Below are 19,888 nucleotides of genomic sequence, written 5' to 3' on the forward strand. Positions count from 1 at the left end.
CAAGCCGCAGGCACGCCTTTTTCACATACCCGGGTCCTCTGTTGGCTTTTAATCGCATCCGGCCATTGTATTTTCACATGACGTCGTTACGGGCGCAAATATGGAACAAACCGAGGAGCTTAAATGACTGTGGTTCGTTTTCTGGTGCGCTCCCGAGTACCATATAATTCTGACGTAATGCGCTCTGAGTCTGAACGCGGCCTCAAATCTTCAACAGCTATTATATTAAAGACATCTGGCTTCCCCGGCCAGAGCCTGAGTGGGCGACGAAACAGTACTTGCGTTTACATCAGGGTGGCCTATTCATATTGCGGTGATATTGGGTTTGCCTCCGGACACACATAAATCCCAGCAACGGCAGAGGCGACAGCTTGAAGAACACACTACCTTTCACTCAAGATAATGTCAGTAGCGCATGAAACTTTGATCCTCGTTCCTAACTTGGAGAAACGAATAGTTGACGGATATGTAACCAGAGCTCCAATATGCGTTACCCCTTCGATCAAGCCGACCAGCAGGCATGGACACAGGTGGGACAGCTACTGGTAGCCACGGGACTGTCATCCATCATCGGAATTGAACGAGAATGGAAACACAAAGCCGCAGGGCTGCGCACGAATACACTGGTCGGGATAGGCGCTGCCTTGTTCATGCTGATCTCGAAACTGGGGTCTTTTGATGTCCTGGATAAAGGTCTGGTCGTGCTGGACCCCAGCCGGATTGCAGCCCAGATCGTGTCGGGTATTGGGTTCATAGGTGGGGGGATCATTTTCAAACAACGCAACGAGATCCGTGGTCTGACGACTGCCGCTGGTGTTTGGCTGAGTGCAGCGGTTGGGGCTGCTTGCGGCGCTGGACTACTCAGATTAGCAAGCGTTTCCACCGCGTTGTACTTCCTCGCTGTACTTGTCTACCCGACTCTCATGCATATCCTGCGGCAATACCTCGACAGGAGGAAGGATTCCATAGAGATTTCGGCTGTGATCCGCTACCGGACCGGGGCTGACGGGTTGCAGACCCTGCTCATAAATATTATGGAGGCAGGGTTTCGCGTACAGATGATAACCCGACTGGAAGAGGTGCTTGTTAATCAAGCCGCGAGTAAAGGGCCTGCGGCAGGGGACGGACATGCGTCGATTTCAAATTTCTCTAGGACACCAAAGACACCCGCAGCACATATTGAAAGGCTCGAGCGGATCTTTGACATCCATCTGACGGTAGATGGCTCCACGGGTCCAGATAGTCTGATGGATGCTCTATCCCAGCTGGACTCGGTTATTTCGGTCTCCATTGAGGACGATGAAGGAGAATTCGTCCAGAGAGTTTGAAGTCAGATTTCCAGCATACCACTTTGCCGCTCAGAAAAGCAATGTCACTTGTTCAGATTCTCCACAGCATGACAGACGTGGACGGTGAATGGACTGCAAAGGAGATAGGTGGAAGAACCTGGATGAGTGTTAGTGCAGTTAAAAGTTTCCTGTAAAGGCTACAGTCTGACTTGAACATACCAGTTTGTATACCTTTCAAGAGGATTCTTTCACGCGTCCAATAGTAACGGTTGATATGGTGTTTCAATACTCCTGACCGCTCCCTGGCTGTGGTGATGCATTGATCACGAATAGATACACTGGATCACTTCTTCAGCGGCAAACTGTATGGAATAGGGCTAAAAGTAACAAATTATTCATTCTTCCTCTTCGCCTAAAGCGGATGTATATCATCATGCAAATGTCGTGCCTCATGGTCGCGTTTCAAATTGGCGCTCCATATGGAAAGGCTGGGCTGAATATCCAATTGTCTGACCTGACTTCCTCACACATGAAGCGCTGGAGCGGCGTTGTAATCTAGGCGCAGCCCAAAATTTATACACTTGGCTAAAGCCATTTGGATACCATACATTTGGGATATAATCTAGGAAGACGCTACTTGTCGCTCACGTGGCCCGGAGTCAGCAAGGGGGGCGTAAGGGGCCCAAACTATAAAGTGGGAGTCTCAAGCAAGTCCTCGATACAGAAGCGACTTGTAAAGGGAGATTATTTCTATAATTATTCTTTGTTATCGCAATCCGCATCCAGCCATGTCTCTGGCAGATCTCAAGGTCAATGGGCTCTATATTATTCTCTTTATAAGGAATAGTCCTCCAATTCCAAACGATTTCCACTGGGGCCTCTACTTTCACCGTCACCCTGACAGCGGTGGCACAAAATACCATGTCAAGCAGCAAGGCAGTGGTTGGATCCCCGATCATGGGCATACTGCGGGAGTTTTCAAAGAATTTCTCCTCGTGGGTCTTTTCAAGATCGCCGATGTCCCTGCAGGATGGGAGGGACATTTAGACCGGACCCTAAGGACATACGACAGTCAGTTAAACACTCTCGACATCACCTGTCGTGTTTGGTTGCTACGCGTTCTGGCTCTCCTCCAGAAGCCCAACGACGGAAAGGTAACCCTGAAATGTGACAACTTAGTAGCGCTGGAGAATGAAGTTAAGAACTGGGGCAATGCAAATGCGGTGGGTGCTCACAACAATGATCAGCCAAGGCCTGTAGCAGCCTCTTCATTGTGCGGATTGTGAATGACATGAGGTATTCTCTCCGTTGTCTCATTAAAAATGACCAACCGCTGACTATAAGATACTTGTGGCAGGGCTGGCTGACAGCTGGACGCGTCTATTGTTGCAGCTGATATTCCATAACAGCCCCGGGGGGTGGGGCATTTCATAGACCTCATCATTTCGTGGAATGAATGTGCTGTTGAAAGGGCACGACGGTCTGGCAAGATAAACTGGCAATGTTCCTTTAGCCCGGAAGAGTTGGACAGTTGATAGTGCTTGGTTTGTCTCAAAATTGGGCGTATCATCTGCGTTAGACATGGAGTTGCAGGTATTTGGTCAGTAATGACTGTGAGATGCGGTCTGGCCATGTAAAATCAGGCAGGAAGCAGCGGGGGGTGAATGAAAATTTTATTGTAAGCCGGGTGGTAGTAGAGAAAGTACAAAAGCGCAAGAGGGAGCAAATAGAAGAGGTTCACAGGGTGGCATATTTACTTTTATCATCTGCAGGGTGTCTAACTGTGATTGGATAACTGCAGATACCCTGGGTTTGATAATCTGACTTGTCATTTTGTAAATGGTCTTGTCTGCATGTTTCCATCTCTTGCATCCCCTCAATTCTTCGTCGTCATGTCTCACCCCATCCTTGCCGAAAAGTGTATGGATTTCGACGATGTAGCTTGGGAGCAGAGTGACAAGCGTTTTGATACCTGGAAAAGGGAGAAGCTGCTGAAACGGGAAAATCTAATCGCCGTGGGACACCTGATCGATAAATGGAGAGGCGGTGTTCCTGACACCCTTCTGACACCTGGCCGAGGCGCTTTCAATGTCTGGGTGCGTTTGAAGTTTGTCGATGGCGGTTCAGCTGTTATGCGAATCCCCTGCTACGGCAGGTCGATGTTTCCAGAAGAAAAAATCCAACGAGAAGTTTCCGTAATGCAATTTCTCGAGTTCCATACCTCTATCCCGGTGTCCCATATTCTTCATTATGGTATGACCAAGGAGAGTCCAGATGAACTAGGGCCGTTCATTATCATGGAGTATATCGAACACGAATACGACCTCGTTGACGCGCTCAATACGCCAGGAATCCCAGATGATGGACGACCAATCCTGGATCCCCAGATCTCAGAGGAACGGCTAATGTTTGCTTACGGTCAAATGGCCGATATCATGCTTCAGCTGTCAAAGCACACGTTCACCGAAATCGGCTCTGTAGCCAGAGCAAACGAGGATGATGACTTTGATGACCTGTGGGTTGCGAAACACCGCCCATTGACGTTAAACATGAATGAACTCGTCCAAGTGGGAAACTTTCCTCCCCATCTTCTCCCTGACGGCCCTTTTCCGACTTCATCATCCTACTACCAGGCCCTTGCTGATATGCACATGGCGCACCTGGTTACTCAGCGTAATGATGCCGTTGACTCAGCCGAGGACTGCAGAGCAAAATGTATCGCAAGGTTCCTATTCCGGAAACTTGCAAGGGAGGGTCGATTCTGCAAGTACAATGACAGAGGCCCGTTCAAGCTATTTTGCGATGACTTTCGCCCTGCAAATGTTCTCACCAATGCAGAGTTCAAAGTCGTCGGGGCAATAGATTGGGAATATACCTATGCAGCACCACTTGAATTCGCCTACAGCGCACCGTTCTGGCTTCTGCTGGAACTGCCGGAGTACTGGCCGGAAGGGTTGGATGACTGGACAAACGTTTACGAGACGCGCCTCGAGACGTTTCTGAGGGTCCTGGAAGAAAGAGAGAAAGTGGCAATCGAGCGTGGGCTGTTATCAGAAGAACACCGTCTCTCTACATATATGAGAGACAGCTGGGAGAGCGGAGATTTCTGGGTTAACTATGCAGCCAGGAGAAGTTGGGCTTTTGACATGATATACTGGGCGAAGATAGATAGAAGATTCTTTGGCGATGGCAACCTCGACGACCGTCTTCAATCACTGACTGCAGAAGAGAGGCAAGAGATAGAAGACATTGTGCAGAAGAAGATGAAGGAAAAAGAGGAGAGGAAACTAACAGACTGGACGCTTGACTCTCAGCCATGTTGAACATCCCTAGATGATAACTTCGCTTTGTGAAAGAGGCTCAGGGGCCTCTCTCTGGGCCTTCAGACGCTTTGGGCTTGCAAGCCGGCTGTTGCTTGACCCTCGAACCAAGACGCCTATTTCCCATATTCCCATGGCATTTGTTCATGCTTGTACTGAACACAAATCCGAAAGTATGCCATAATTGAATGTATTATCCACATCTGACCCCGGAAAGGCGTTGTGAACTCTTGATGTCTGGGTCAGAACCAGTCTATTCTTAAGTATAGTATATACTGCCTTGGAAGATGGTGTGCGACAGACAGAAACCGAGATTTTCTAACTCGGTAGACGTACTCTTTTTAATTCCTCTCATTTCAGAGCTCTGCTCTAGTCAAAGTAGCCCTGCACTAATTGATTATGTTTCACGCACTTAGTGGAGTATACTGTGATCTTTAGTCTCATTGCATGACTAGATATTGCCAAGAACGACTGGATTGCTGGAGCAATGGTGCCCTGAAACGTGGAACGGAGTGGAAGGGTTACCAACGCCACGGCTGCCCGAGGCCGACGTTGACAGCCGGAAACATAGCGAGAAACACACACCCTACTCATCCGAAAACATGGAGAAGATTCCAGTCGTTTCTGAACATTATCACAAGAGACCATTCTCTTGGTCGACGTGTCAAATCAATTCTTATCAATGACATTGACGACGATGATATTGTAGCCTTACGAGAATCAGTTGTTCCATTGCTATCTCAGGCTTCAAAGATACAACAATTTTACCTGGACACCCAAATCTGCTGCTCGGGCTGAAGCGACCTCTCTTTTCAGGCGATCTACCGCTCCAACGGCTACGAGCCTTTCAATGTGTGAACTGCGGGCCCGAGATATGGGAAATCATACCACAATTTCCGCGGTTATCTCGGCTATCTCTAAGGTATCATCCATGCGACCCGTCTACACTGCAGCTACAGGCATCTAGTCTGCCTATTGCAGCATCGACCCAGCCAGAACAGAGCGAGATGATCTAGCTCTCCGATCAAGGAAGACTCCAAGAGTGTACGGCCCAGGCACTGCAGCCGAGTGGAGACAGATCCTCTAATTATGTTTGTGACGCACCTAGCCTTCTACACTGGTAAATGTATCCGTCAAACCGTCTTCTTAATCCTCCGATCAACCTTCATCCGCACGACCGCCGCCAACACCGTCGCAGCCGTAGCCATAGAACCGGCATAAAAGATAGCCGGGCGATAAGCACCAATCCCACCCCCTTGACCACCCGAGGCATTCAGAATATAACCGGCAATCGGGGCACCGAGCAGATACCCACCGAGCCACCCGCTAACAATCATACCTACAGCAACAGGCATCCTTGCCGAACCAAAGACATTGCCTACGACAGTTGGCATAGTGGAAAAGAAGCCCCCATTCGCGGAGCCATTGATAACCACAAAGGCAACGAGGGGCCCAATCGAACTGGACACAGGCCACAGCACAAAAATGCTCAGCGCACTAAGCAATAGCGACAAGAAAAGCGTATTCAGCGATCCCAGTCGATCACACGCAAACCCACACGAAAGCCGTCCAATGGCAGAACAAAAATTGAACGCTGCTACAAGACCTGCACCAGCACTAGACGGTAGGCCAAGAGAGTTGGTATACAGCGGCAAAAAGAAAGCCGGCACGAAGAGAGGGAATGTACCGATAGCGCCGGTCGCAAAGAGAACGGCGAAGCGTACGTCTTTGAAGAGACTCCATTCGACCATCTTCGCTGGCTTGATCGGTGCACGTTCTTTGATTAGCCAGGCAGCTGGCAGCCCTGTGCTCATGATCATGAAGCCGAGGACCCGGAAGGTCCATGCTATCCCGACACTTTGGAGGAGGGCGTCCAGGATGAAGCTGATCACTGTTCCGCCGAGCCCACCGCCGGCGTAGACGATGCCATTTGCGATACCGCGCTTGGCTTTGAAGTATTGTGCTGGGGTTACAGAGACAACCTGGTTTTGTCAAGTTGAGTATATGTGTTGCTCAGCTCGGTGTAAGGTAAGAGAACCAACCATAAAGCACAAACTAGTCCCAAGTCCACCCACAAAGCCCCATGTCATGAACAGGCCTGCAACGCTGTCCGTCACGAATCCGCTCAAGATACTACCCGAGCCGAGGAGGAAAATGCCTAGGAGGGCGGTTGCTCGGGATCCGATGAGTCGGATCACCCTTGCATTGGGGACTGCGAGGAGAGAGATGCAGGCAGGACAGAGCGATCCAACAAAGGCCAATGTCGAGGACGAATGGCCCTTCTTCTCCACTAGCGCAGCCTGCATCACACCCCATGTGTATGAAGCGCCCACGAACCACCATGTCACGACAGCACATGCGCAGATGAGGATCCAGCCGTAGCCTCCGTCAGGGACTTGGGAGTCCGCAATCAGTGATTGCCGCATCACTTCATCTGCCTCTAGTTCTGGGGCGGAGAAGTTGGGGTTCCGCTGTCTTTCTTCTATGTTATGTCCCCAGGTCGAGAGTTCAACTGCCGTAGTTGGCTGCGTCTGCGTGACTGTAGTCATCTTGCCGTGATTCTGGATCTTTAGTGAGTACTAGATTAAATTTGAATCAGAGAATAATTCTAAAATTGAACCACTTTTTTCAAGCCCCCACGTGACGTAGTCAACCGCGTGGGGAGCGGATTCGATGACTCACCAATATTGTCTAACTCATCGTATTTGTCGGAAGCGTGCGAAGCGCGCGTCTTCCAGTGGTTATTGAAGTGAAGCTCGTCTTGGTTAGGTTTGCTGGATTTAGGGCACTAAGGGTCCTTGGAAAGTCCAGAGAGGGGATCGTACAAATCTTGACAATCCTTGCTTTGGTCGGAACATTGCGACGAGGAATATCCGCTTGGCAGGCAACGTGGTTTGGATGAGTCGTATGTGTTCATATTGGCCCGTATTTCTCGTAGAGTTTCGTACTAAGGTACTATCTTTTTCAGAGGACTACTTCTAGGTACGGCCCAAAGTATATACTTACCATGAAGCACCCTCGCAAAATGCGAAATCTCATTCTTTCGAGCATTACCACAAGTCAAATCAAACCATGAAAATTAAACCATTAGAAATCAAATAAATTTTAGACAAATCTGGTCCTAATCGTTTGGGCGATCGGTAAAGCAAGCTGATGAGCCAGGCGACCCCAGATATAGAGCACCCACTGGGGAGTCATTGCGCTGAAACCGCTCTGGGCCTGATCTAATTTTTCTGCCCGGGTTCGTCTATTCCATTTCTATATCTTGCAGCAAGTTCATGCCAGGTTATAGTCTTCGGTCTTGGATAGTGCTTACTTGAAAAAGCAATACCAAACCAAGTTTCTCCCTAGATTTTGGCGCATTCACATCCTGATTGGGAGAGGAATACATCATATCCTCAAAGTAGGTTTCAATCGTTCTTTGTCTCGCTTGTCTTCTGTGTCATCGTTATCCTTCCATCCCTGGCACTATGGCCTTCCTGTCCAGGAAGTTATGGCTCTCTACAACATCCGCCAAGGAAAATGCTTGCTGAATCCCAGTCATCCTTCCAATATCCCGACTGCGATCTACGATCCATTTCCGCTGAACGTCTGATTCCAACACGCACCCGGCCATCAGCAAGGGCCAGAACAAAAAGTAGAGCCCAGCAACCGTCGGAATGCCACTGGCGGATGGGTCCCGGAATATATCCTTCTCTGTCTGCAGCAGATCGCCCGAAGCCCTAGATACAAGGCCACAGAACTGAGGCACCGTAGCTAGTATCTGAAGCGCCAAGGTTTGCATGGCTTCGAAGGAAGATTGATGGCAGGAAGCATCCGATGGAGAATACTGTTCGGGAGATGTTGCCAAAATATCACCTAGTTGGGCGCAGATTTCCTTGTGTAAAAGTAACCGGCAAGTACGCAGTTTGTTCCAAATAGCGGCTACCCAGACATCAGGATATACGTGGTAGGAAGACCCAAAGACCAGCTTGGATGGCTTATCCAGAGCTATCGTTCGGAAATGCCATTGAACTGGCAAGTCGCCGGCGAGCAAGATGAACTCGCGATCGATGTCCAGAGCAACGTTCAGTAAATGGCGACCATGAAGGAGGTTGTGCTTAACATCGGCACGAAATCTGGCAACTTTGCATTCCAAGTCGAACAATTTCCACGCAGGGTCACTGGTATCCAAATACCTTCCCATAGATTGACGGATTGCGATGAGTTCTGTCGGAACTGGGTAGGAGTGCAAAATGCAATTCACGGAGAGACACCAGCAGATATGTAGGAACAGCTGCTGCCCATGGCGGGACTCGAGCATGCGATGGCCTCGCAAGTGGATGATCGTCATTGCGCCTCTGATATGTGCATCGCATTGTGAAAGCGACTGTGGACTGCCCGAGGTAATCGTCTCAAACGTGCTGAGCAGTAGTATTGAGATGATTGTGCTGTCATGTGCCATTTCCTCTTGTGAGGACAGTGCTGCGTTGATGAGGTGAAGAGCACGCCCGTATTGGCATCTGGACTCCTCAAGCAGAGTTGGATGTTGGAAGCTGTACGCGTACGCTGCTAGCGCGACAGCGCTCAAGCTCGCGGAGAGTTGTTTCCTATTTCTGACCTCGTCGCTGAGCACAGAAAGATACCCGTAGTGACCTCGGACACTGCCACAATCATGGGATACGTGAGTTGCGAGAAAGAAGTCGATGGCACGATCATTGATGGAATGAATGAGCTCTCGGGGGAGATTGACTCGACATTCTCGTGGCTCTACAAGGGCTGTAGGGTCTCTGCTGCGCCTTTTCTCGGCGTTTGATCCAGGACCTCTCGAAACCATACAGCTGTAGTTCCTTAGATCGTAGTACTGGAACATGCGGTCAATCGCGTCTCCGTACTGCGGACATTTCCATCCAGCTTTGAGACATTGGCCACAAGCTGGGCGTACTTGATCGCACTAACAAAGGTAAGATATAGTTCTAGCTTAAAATATCGGGAAAAGGACCTTGATTTTGCGCGTCCTACACGTCCGACAGCCGTTGGAGAGCCTTCCATGGCGGACCATTTTGGGAAATATATCGATGTCAACGTGAGACTTATTGCATCGTGTGGACTCGGATAGATAAATTAGTCCGTCTACATGGGATATGAAAGAAACTAATCACCACAGTCGTGAGAGAGTGCGAAAGAAATAAGAGCGCGAGTCGGATACGTTTATGATTTATAACGACTGGAGATCAGCACTAAACCCTTTTAGATAGGTATTGCGGGCCAACCAATTGGCTTTAAGAATTGTACTCTGTACGCCAGCCTTTAATTCATGATGAAGGGAAGTCGGGGCATTCAATTGTGCCTTGATCAAGCACAGGCGGATGAATGGTCAAGCCGCTTTTCATGGTTCCCAGGTAAGATGTCCTTATAAAGGTAGTCAACCCCCTTCCCATGCTGTAACCGGATCATCTACTGCACAGCAAGGCATCAACCCTACAGTTCATCACAATGGATTTCGATAGAAAGGTCTTCGTGGTCTTCGGAGCCACGGGTATTCAAGGTGGTTCCGTGGCCAAGGCTATTTTGGATGACTCGATCGCAGCAAAACAATTTCGAGTCCGGGCTATTAGCAGAGACCCAGCCAAACCAGCTGCCACGGCTCTTGCTGAACAGGGTGCAGAGGTCATCAAGGTCGGAGCCTCTTACCATAAACCCTGACTTTGTGGAGACTCTCAGTTGTCAGGCTGATATGGAAGCCAAAGAATCCCTGCGTATGGCCATGAAAGATGCCCACGGGGTATTTGCAGTGACCGATTTCTGGCAAAAGATGGAGTATCTGGCCGAAACCAGACAGGGAAAGAATGTTGCCGATATTGCCAAGGTAGGCTTATATAGCCTGCCATCTTTGAGGAAGAGAGTCATCTGACAGATACAGGAAATGGGAGTCAAGCACCTGATCTGGAGTAGCCTCCCGAACATTTCACAGAGTACTATCATCTGGCCATGTCTCAAAGCATAGTCTGACAGGTATCACAGTTACGGACGGAAAACTCACTGCAGCGGTCCACTTTGACGGCAAAGCCCGCGTCGACGAGTACATCCGTTCCCTCGCGATCCCACACACCATCGTCCGTCTCGGCGTCTACAATTCCTTTCTCTTAGAGTCTCTGGTCCCTGTATCAAGCGACCCTCCCTCCTATAAACTTGTCTTTCCAGAGCCAGTTCATCTCAAGGCCGCAATGCCACTCCTTGATCCCTCCGCTGACCTTGGTGGACTCGTCAAGGCGATCCTCCTGAGGCCGGATAGATCTTTAAATCGTCAATTTAACATTGCCGAGAGGTATTATACTCTCGAGGAGATAATCAATTCGATGAAAAGTCTTGGATTGAATGTGGATTTTCAGGCTATCGATCAAAAGACCTTCAAGGATAGCATTGCAGCCAGAGGCTGGCCAGACTTCTTGCAGGAGGATGTCGTGCAGGTGTTCCAATACGCGACTGAGTATGGATACTTTCAAGGTGAAGGGATTGAACAAGCCCATGAGGTATGTTCTTGGTCCTTCCTTTTATGGGATTATGCTGATATGTGGATATATAGCTTGTTTCCCAGCCGCTGACTTCGCTGGAAAAATCACTCAGCGGGAGTGCTGACTTTGCCAAACTCATCAAGTAATGCACGTCAGAGACCGAGGAATTGTATTTAGCTCAGTGGCGTACTATTTAGCCTTTCTTCTGCTTTCATAGTGCCATAAATGTATCCTTGCATTGGTAGTTATGGCTAAGCAGACTGCCACTGGTCCGACTTTCTTTTCGGTATTGACATTAGTCCTCCGCTCGGCCAGAAGCAGCTTGACCACTTCTAAATGCAATCCTTCAGTGGCTTCATGTAGATAGGTAGAGTAGGTACCTAGTGGAGCGGGTTGGTTGCACATTGGCACGCCAGGTCGGTACTGGCAGACCGAGTGGAAGAACCAGCGGAATTCGGTCGACGGTAGGAGAAACTGTGGCCGGAAAGAACGGAATGAAGCGAGCGAAAACGGTATATTCAGTATCAGAGCAGAGAGATGTAGATTGATCGAGAAGTAAATACAGGAATTTGCGTCTCATTACAGATTAATGCCTAGATTGTCAGGCCCGAAAAGAAATCGCGTGTGCCAGGCGCATTCGCCTGCCTGGAGGTGGTAGAACCGTAGAACTCGACTAAGTCGAGTGCACGACATCTAATAGTCATGGTGATGTGGATGCTGAGGAGTCGGCGCCCACCGCCCTGGTAGATAGGGTTTGCTTTCTGGGAGACCACTCTTAGTCAATACACTCATCTGCATTCTCTCCTCTCCTTCTAGTGGTCTGTCGCTTCCAGATCCCGCTGTTTTTCTCGCCCTCCTCTGAGCTCAGCTTGCTGATCACAATGTCTGCGTACCACTACAATGATATTCGTCGCGATGGGTTCGTCTCAGCCTTTGGCCGCTTCATGGCAGACCCTGGTCATATGGATCGAATCGAAGGTTCTCAACTCCGGAGCATGTTTTTGCCAAAGCTCTCACGCGAAGGGCAGAAGGCATTAGGAGATAACCCCGACTTCGTCCGTGCTCAGTTGAAACACTATGGGGTGCAGTTCGAAGAACGTGAATTCACTGGCAACGGAACTGCATTAATGAAGGCAGCCCTCCAAGCTGGGAAGTGCGATCAGGTCCCTGACCACATTATGAAGCTGCAAAAGCAGATGCATGCAGAATGGATCAGCGAACGTACCCCCGAGCCACTCTCTTCCGACCCTGACTGGGTCATGCAAAAGTATTTCTTATCTGCTGATCAACCTGATCGTACAAAAACGACCACTGTCGTTGGCATACCCTTTGATCGATACAGCCAATATCGTTCCGGGCAGATGATTGAAGCTGCCAGCAAGATCACTGGTCTACACCATATGAGAGCCTTTGGACCGAAGACTCAGGTCATTCTCATGGGTTGGGATAGAGCATCCGTGGAAAAGGCAGCCAATCAGTACCCTGTCGAGGAGGCAAGGCGATTACAGGACGAGGAAGACGAGCGGGAGAATGAGCGAGAAAAAGTACAAATGGACTATCTCAACAGCCGTAGCCAGCAGACAGAGGATGTCACCCCCGTCGGTACCTACATTGTTGACTGTGAGACTATTGAGAGGGAGTACCCAGACATGGCAGATGATCTCAGCCTTGACATCCATCGGACCGATACACCTGGTGTTTTCAAAGCCGACTTTGATTTCGGGGTCCTTGAAGGGGTTATGATTATCTGTTCCGAGAAGTTTGCCCTGGATGAATACTGCGCTCAAGCCAATCGCGACGATGAATCCGACTGGAACGATTCTGTGGATGAAGAGGGATCTGAAGAGGAAACTGATGACGAGGATAGTGCTCCAGCCAAGGAGAACGTCAAGCTAGGCGCTAAGAGAAAGCCACCGGCTTCTAAATCTGTGACGAGGCCAAAGAAGTATAAGGCAGACCAAGATCAGCCTCGCAAATATCATCTCAAGCTCAAATGCCGCGAGATGGGCGAAGGCATGATCCACTTCCAGGCAAGCAACGGCACTATCAACTTCAAGGATAAAAACTTCGCTAGCTTTGAAGGAGTGGCGGATTTCCCCGACGTGGGTCAGGGGGTATCTTTTTTTGCACGCAAGATTTCGGATTTGCCTTGTCCATCTGGAAACGATTGGACCGACTATTCGGAGCGACAATATGAGATAGAACGGGTCAACAGATGGCGCTAGATCTCATCGCTCAGTGTGCAATGGGAAAGCCGAAGGAGCCTTGGCTATTTTGCTAGAACCAGAGCATTAGAAAATAAATAAAAGCGAATTCGTTTCTCGCTTGGTTAAAACTTCCGAGGGATGTCCACGGGTTACTCCCGCAAGTACCCAAGTATCTGAAAATGAGTATCACTCTAGGTCTGCTGCCTATGGAAATCCCTGCTCTTGGGCCCTGGCATACCGTGGCATCAACTTAAGGCAGCGGTGTTCACCCCTTTAAACCGTTCTAGGAAGGGAATCCTAAGGCCTCAAAAGCTTTTCTAAATGCGTAATCCTTGCCCCGCCCAGTTACACCACAGACCTTGCCCCTGTTATATGTAGCTTTGCCCTATCATTGACAGTTGGTGTAAAAACTCCACGAAACAGTTATTTGTTGATCAGATGGATTCTATCGTTATATGCACAGGGGCATAATTGGCCAGACTTGTTGTTCAGCTGAAGAGCACCCTCATAAACAAGATACCCACCAAAGTGGCTTTCCATTTTCGACACCGTTGGACTCGTGAGAAAATACAATCAAACTAATAGGCAGCAGCATGCAGCCACAAAAGCAGGAATGAAGGCAGGAGAGACGTGATTCGTCTTCGCGAAGTGGTCACCATTACAGTATCAGTTGTTGTGCAAGCCCGTCGCTAATGGTAAGCGAGTCGATGCAGAACATTGATCACCATTGCCTCAAGCACAACACCCAGCATCATCCAATATTGCAGGCAAGGACAGGGGCAAAGCAAGGAGCTCATTCTACATCACTAGTAGCTCTACTTTGCACGGACCAACGCGTTTTAGGAGGACCGGCGTATTCTTGCTGTCTTTATATTGCGGAACAAGAAATCTCTGGGAGGGTTGGAGCAACTAGCTACTCATTAGTTTCGCGGCTGGAGAGAGTGCGCTGATTCGCGGGTTCGGCTGCTAGGCGACACCCATGTCGAGGTGCCATCCTTCGGGGAAAGAGTGGTCTCTTAGCCTAGGCTGGTAAGTTCGGACTCCAGACTACTGGTTGCTGACGGAACCTAGTCTAGTTAGCTCGGTACTCTGTGGTGCGTTAGGTAATGGCCAAGCTACGCCCTTCCTGCAACAGTGTTACTACCATCGAAGTAGTGAGAAATTAGCGCTGATAACATAATAAGCTAGCAATGATTATGGAAGAACAAATGATTCAGGCCAACAGATCTGATTGGTAATCTCTCTCATCTGTATACATTCGGCACGTGCAATTCATCCTGACAAAGAATATGGAAAGATATATGTCAGCTTTAGCCTTGTTTTGCTCCGACATGCCATACTGATATTGCATGAGGCAGAAGTTGTCAACCAATCCGAGCCAATAATTATCTCGTACTAGAACCTATAGACAGGAAAGCGGAACCTGGAAGCAAGCAAGGCAAAAAACCTCGAATCGGAGGAAAGTGGTCGAAAACAATCCCTGCGAGTTCCGTAAATCCTTTATCAAATTTGTAATCTGGCTGGCAGAAGTCAAGTATAAATAGCTGCAGGAATAGACATTCATCCATGCCAGAACCCTCCCTCGTGCTTCCTATTACTCTACATAAAGAGCGTACCCACATTTGATTCACTATGTATTCCCATCCAAATATCCTTTGGCTCTATGCCCTAATTACCACGTTGATCAGTCCAGCACTGGCATTGCCTACGCTTCCAACGACCAACACTTCGTCAACATCGACAGTCTTCCAGTTCACTCGCAACGGCACATGGCTCGAAAACCTTGCAGTCCGCCCTAACGGGAACATCCTCGCCACGCGCCTCGACGTACCCGAACTATGGCTGATCAACCCATCCAACACCAACACCGCGGAAGCTGGTTCCTTGTTCTACACATTTCCCAATGCCACCAGTCTGCTAGGCATCACCGAAATTGATCGAGACGTCTACGCAGTAGTCGCAGGCAATTTCTCCATCTCCACCGTCACAAGCACACCCGGTTCATTCGTGATCTGGAGAATTGATGCCTCGGGTACCGCACCTTCAGCGAGTATTCTGGCCCGAATCCCCGACGCCGAGACGCTGAATGGCATTACGCGGTTCGGGCAGAACCTGCTTCTCATCACAGACTCCGGCAAAGGTGTCATCTGGCGTCTGGATATGAGCACGGGCCTATACTCGCAGGCACTGTCTGATCCCACGATGCTTCCTGCTGCGGGCCAGCCATATGCTGTCGGTGTGAATGGTGTTGCTGTGCGCGGGAAGTATGTCTATTACACGAGTACCACGCAGATGTTGTTCTGTAGGGTTCCGGTGGATAGCGTGGCCGCCGCCACGGGCCCGGTTGAGATCGTTACTAGTGGGATTACTCCAGATGATTTCACGCTTGAGAGAGATGGAACGGCGTACATCACGACGAACCCGGATAATGGACTGGTGAAGGTTGATCCGAAGGGGAGAGTCAGGTTGGTGGCTGGGAATCAGTTTACGATTGCTGTTGGTGGATCGACTGCGGTTGCTGGCAGTAAAGATGGTTCGGTGTTGTATGTCTCAACCAGTGGGGGACAGTTTTCACCCATCCTGGGTAAGCTCATCGAGCCTGCCAAGGTTGTGGCCGTTCATCTATAGGTGAACTTTTGAGGAGTGGCGAGCATTCACGCTGAATTGCTGATCAAACGCTTAAAATTAGACTAATAGTCAGTCTCATACCTGATGCCGATTAGACAGTGAAATTTTTAGATTGCATCAATACAGTGATATTATCCTCTTAATTCCTGAGCAACATGTAAGTACCCTAATGGTCTTTCCAAGTGAATAACAGAGACTGCACCACTCCATGCTCAATCGGCTTCTCCCCCGACATCTGAGAAACAACATCGACAGCTCTCTCAAACCTCAGCTCCACCCTCTTCTCACCGTCGACCGTCTCCCACCTCACAGTCGCGACATTGTCCCTCCCAACCGCCACCCTCGCCGAGATGCCCCGACTCAACCTCAACCGCGGCTTGAACAGCACCCTCCTCGCCCCGGGCGCCACAATCCTCACCCCTGCCAGCTCCGTACAATACTCGTAAATCGGCACACTCCCCCAAGCATGACAATCCGAGCGCTGCCGCACATCATCCTCCTCCCACGTCGTCAAATTACACTCGAGCATCCGCCGCCACGGATCCCACACCCTCCCCCAATACGCCTCATACGCCTCATCACCCGCCAGCGAGAACGCCCGCAGCGCATAAAACTGCATCACATACGAGCACTTCGCAAAGCCGGCCTCCGCAAAACTCTCCGTCAGCAGACGCGCGCGATCCCCCTCCGCCACCGCACCGGATAACACAGCGAACACTTGGCAATGCTGCGAATAGGCATCCGTATCGGCAATATCGGCTGTGGAATCGGTGAAGAAACGCCCGTCGTAGCAGTGCTTGCGGACGGCGGCGAGGATAGACGCCGCGCGCGCGGTGTACTCGTCTGCGTGACCGGGTCGGCCTACATCGTGGAGAAGCTGCGCGGCTTGGTTGAGGACGTAGGCGTAGAGGAGGCTGAAGAAGGTGTGTCTGTTTGACTGGCGGCCGGAGGTGGGGACGCCCTTATCTGGGTGGTTGTCTGTTGCTCCCCAGGTTGTTACCCAGTCAACGTATTGCCAGACGTCGTCTGGGAGGTTGCTGACGAGCCCGAGGGTGTCGATGTGGACGTGGAAGAACTCGAGAACGCCGTCGATGCGGGGGAGAAAGGAGCGGGCGTAGGCTGTGTCGCCGAAGTGGAGGTGGTGGTCGCAGACTTGGAGGATCCAGTAGAGGGAGAACCCGGCGATGATTTGCGGGACATGCGACGGGAATCGGGACTGGGTGAGGCCTTCTGCTGTGACGGAGGCGGCGAAGTTGGTGATGGCCTGGCGCATGAGGCGGTCGTCGCCGGAGAGTAGGTAGTGGAATAGACCGACAGAGCGGCTGTCGCCAGAGTACCTGGGGATGTTAGTTGAGGCTTTATTTGGGGAGGGGGTGCTTACTGGAGTTGCTCGTAGAAAGGACAGTCGGAGTATCCGTCGAACATGCAGTTGCGCATCGTGCGGATGGAGACATCCCAGATCCTCTCGTTGTACTCGTCGCCATCTTCCTTCCAGCTAGCCTTGACTGCCATCGGATAATTGACCTGGGTAGAGTTGAACGACAGGAGCTCAACCGCTTCAGGTCCACTGGTTATCTCAAGCCGGATCAGTCTAAACGTGCGAAACCAGAATGGCTCGTAAACGACTGTCTTTCCCGCCGGTAAGTCAAAGGTCACCTCGTCATACGGCCCAATGAGACGCCCATCCACCGCGTCCAGTCGATCAGCCTTTGTCCGGAAGAACGGGTAGGAGCGCGGTTCTTTCTCGTATCCTTCCGAATAGGTGATCTTGAGGGTTATGCGAGACGCCTGCGCAGCCCGGAAGGACCATCGCAGGAACGCAGTCGAATGAACCTCTGCCTGGATTTCAAGCACATGCGAGGAATTAGCCGGGAGTGTCAGTGTCTGCTTTGCGCTCAAAAACCCCGTCCACTCGTCGATATGGTTGCCACTCTGGCACTTTCGGATGAGACCAACATCCACAGAAGTCTCCTCAGGCATGGGAATCTGACGAGGCCGTAGACGCCATGGAGACAGATCGCCGTTCAAAGTCCTTATCCCGTACACCATCGGCGTAGCCAGCTCCTCCAGCACAGTCGGAGTAATCCGCTCATTAATCTACCGGATTAGCCTTTCCCTCTCTCCTGCAGACGATAAGATACCTACATGCAAAAACATATCGTCAACGAGTCCCATTGGGAACCGAACACTCTCATCCACCTGCACCAACCACCCTTCCCTGGACTTTACATCCACAGTCTCCGCCTCCGTCTCAATCGTCCCAGCAACCGTCAACCCCGGAAAAGCCGTCCGCTCAAAGGGCATCGCACCCCTGCACGCATTGAAATACCTCAGCACCACAAAGACAATCTCGTTGTCTCCCACACGCAGATACGGCGCGATGTCCACCGTGTCATAGTACCAGATCAGAGGGCTGCCGCGGGCGGGTCCAATTGCCGCCCGCACGCCATTGACATAGAGTTTGTAGCGTGTGTCCGCTGAGCAATGAACCAACGCTCGTGTAGCAGGGGAAGAGAGAGATATGTGGTGGGTGAATCTGCCGATTTTACCGGCTGTGTTGGCCGGGGAGGAATCGATCCAGTTTGGGGCCCAGATCCAGTTGGACTGGAGGGAGTTTATGATCTGGGCAGTTAGTATTAGATTGTTGGATTAGAAGTGGGGAGGCACCTTATGTTCACCAGCAGAGATCATGTTGTATTGAATCCCTGGATATAAAGATTTGATGCGGAGACGGGGCTTAGAGGATATTTATCTGGTTAATGGGCTCGGGGGAATGACCCCCGACATTGCCCCGCTTGACATAGTTCTACTGTGGGAGTTCAAGAAGAAGCATAGAGACAACGGAATAGCAATATAATGATCAACTTCAACTTCTATGCGGCTCTTCACCATCTATCTGACCTCAACAGAGCCAGAATCAGAAATAGACAACACATCCCGCACATCTCATCTCCCGCCAAATAATCACTCTGCCTTCTTAACATCCAAGCCACCATTCAGGTTATACTGAATAATATGCGTCTGACATGCACATAATTACTTGCAGTGGTTGTGAATGTTCCATCCAAGACAGATAGCTCCCTCATAGCAGTTCCATGGACCGCGGCCACCAGTAGCACAGTCAAGGAACTATCTCATCAGCCACTTTCTTTACCCCCCAGGCAAAGAGTAACTCACCTCATCGCCGCATTTCCAGAACGGAGCAGTACCAACGCAGAAAATGTAGGACCAGGCCCGCTTACCAAACTTGGCAATCAGCTTGGCGAACCTGATCGCGAGCTTCCACTTGGGCACGCGCTTCTCCAGGTTCTCGCCGTCCTCATCCATGTCCGCGAGGTTAACTTCCTTGCCTTCGGCATCGAAGAAGGTGGCAGCTGTGATCGTTAGCTTGTGTGTGCGGGCTGATGGGGGGAGACAAAGGGGCCGTACTTCCTTCAGCGGTCTCGATGGCGGTCACTTCGAGGGTGCCGTCGACGCCGAAGAATTCCATCTTCTTCTTGCCGTCTTCGAGGACGGAGCTCACGACGTTGCCGTAGGGAGTGGCAACAGTGCTGTTGTTGTTGTTGTTGTTGCTCAAGGCGTCCTCGCGGGGCATCAGCGAGGGGTGGCCGATGGTAGAGGCCAAGGCGAAGTGGCCGCAGAGGGCCATCATGAGGGCATTGACGATGACGATGAACTGCATATTGAAGATGGTGGAGCTGTGATACTTGCCGATTGCTTGCTTGCTTGTTGGTCTGCTCAGTTGCTGTTGATACTCTCGATTCTGGTGGGTGTCGAGGCGTTTATATACCTTTGCTTCCTCACAGGAAGCCCTCCTCTACCGAAGCGTTCATCCTCATCACGGAGATAACTTCGCGTTCCTCGAGGCCATTGCCGTCGCTAATTCTGACATCCCCAAATGAAGCCGACGACAAGCGAGACAGAATACGATGCAACCTCGTATCATCATT

At 50.5% G+C, this 19,888-nt stretch overlaps 9 protein-coding genes across 9 annotated transcripts; 6 read left to right on the forward strand and 3 right to left on the reverse strand.

Annotated features, from left to right (window-relative positions):
- Positions 1-485: 485 nt before the first annotated feature.
- Asppvi_010370 (MgtC/SapB family protein) lies at positions 486-1,328 on the forward strand (the record flags this gene model as incomplete). Its single annotated transcript, XM_043306216.1, has 1 exon — positions 486-1,328. The coding sequence occupies one exon, from the start codon at positions 486-488 to the stop codon at positions 1,326-1,328; it is 843 nt and encodes a 280-aa protein (XP_043162151.1).
- Positions 1,329-2,077: 749 nt separating this feature from the next.
- Positions 2,078-2,575, forward strand: Asppvi_010371 (uncharacterized protein; the record flags this gene model as incomplete). The annotated part of the gene is made up of 1 exon (XM_043306217.1): positions 2,078-2,575. The coding sequence occupies one exon, from the start codon at positions 2,078-2,080 to the stop codon at positions 2,573-2,575; it is 498 nt and encodes a 165-aa protein (XP_043162152.1).
- Positions 2,576-3,181: 606 nt separating this feature from the next.
- Positions 3,182-4,612, forward strand: Asppvi_010372 (uncharacterized protein; the record flags this gene model as incomplete). The annotated part of the gene is made up of 1 exon (XM_043306218.1): positions 3,182-4,612. One exon carries the CDS (start codon positions 3,182-3,184, stop codon positions 4,610-4,612), a length of 1,431 nt encoding a protein of 476 aa, XP_043162153.1.
- A 1,130-nt stretch (positions 4,613-5,742) lies between these two features.
- Positions 5,743-7,158, reverse strand: Asppvi_010373 (uncharacterized protein; the record flags this gene model as incomplete). The annotated part of the gene is made up of 2 exons (XM_043306219.1): positions 5,743-6,591; positions 6,652-7,158. The coding sequence occupies 2 exons, from the start codon at positions 7,156-7,158 to the stop codon at positions 5,743-5,745; spliced, it is 1,356 nt and encodes a 451-aa protein (XP_043162154.1).
- An 899-nt stretch (positions 7,159-8,057) lies between these two features.
- Asppvi_010374 (Zn(II)2Cys6 transcription factor) lies at positions 8,058-9,650 on the reverse strand (the record flags this gene model as incomplete). Its single annotated transcript, XM_043306220.1, has 2 exons — positions 8,058-9,542; positions 9,591-9,650. The coding sequence occupies 2 exons, from the start codon at positions 9,648-9,650 to the stop codon at positions 8,058-8,060; spliced, it is 1,545 nt and encodes a 514-aa protein (XP_043162155.1).
- A 434-nt stretch (positions 9,651-10,084) lies between these two features.
- On the forward strand, positions 10,085-11,249 carry Asppvi_010375 (NmrA/HSCARG family protein; the record flags this gene model as incomplete). The annotated part of the gene is made up of 5 exons (XM_043306221.1): positions 10,085-10,267; positions 10,320-10,457; positions 10,512-10,563; positions 10,613-11,121; positions 11,175-11,249. The coding sequence occupies 5 exons, from the start codon at positions 10,085-10,087 to the stop codon at positions 11,247-11,249; spliced, it is 957 nt and encodes a 318-aa protein (XP_043162156.1).
- A 735-nt stretch (positions 11,250-11,984) lies between these two features.
- Positions 11,985-13,328, forward strand: Asppvi_010376 (uncharacterized protein; the record flags this gene model as incomplete). The annotated part of the gene is made up of 1 exon (XM_043306222.1): positions 11,985-13,328. One exon carries the CDS (start codon positions 11,985-11,987, stop codon positions 13,326-13,328), a length of 1,344 nt encoding a protein of 447 aa, XP_043162157.1.
- A 1,614-nt stretch (positions 13,329-14,942) lies between these two features.
- Positions 14,943-15,938, forward strand: Asppvi_010377 (uncharacterized protein; the record flags this gene model as incomplete). The annotated part of the gene is made up of 1 exon (XM_043306223.1): positions 14,943-15,938. One exon carries the CDS (start codon positions 14,943-14,945, stop codon positions 15,936-15,938), a length of 996 nt encoding a protein of 331 aa, XP_043162158.1.
- A 166-nt stretch (positions 15,939-16,104) lies between these two features.
- Asppvi_010378 (putative rhamnosidase B) lies at positions 16,105-19,620 on the reverse strand (the record flags this gene model as incomplete). The annotated part of the gene is made up of 5 exons (XM_043306224.1): positions 16,105-17,275; positions 17,320-18,035; positions 18,084-18,560; positions 19,116-19,312; positions 19,368-19,620. The coding sequence occupies 5 exons, from the start codon at positions 19,618-19,620 to the stop codon at positions 16,105-16,107; spliced, it is 2,814 nt and encodes a 937-aa protein (XP_043162159.1).
- Positions 19,621-19,888: the final 268 nt, after the last annotated feature.

This window comes from Aspergillus pseudoviridinutans (genome assembly GCF_018340605.1).
Source record: "Aspergillus pseudoviridinutans IFM 55266 DNA, scaffold_8, whole genome shotgun sequence".
NCBI classification, from domain to species: Eukaryota; Fungi; Ascomycota; class Eurotiomycetes; order Eurotiales; family Aspergillaceae; genus Aspergillus; species Aspergillus pseudoviridinutans.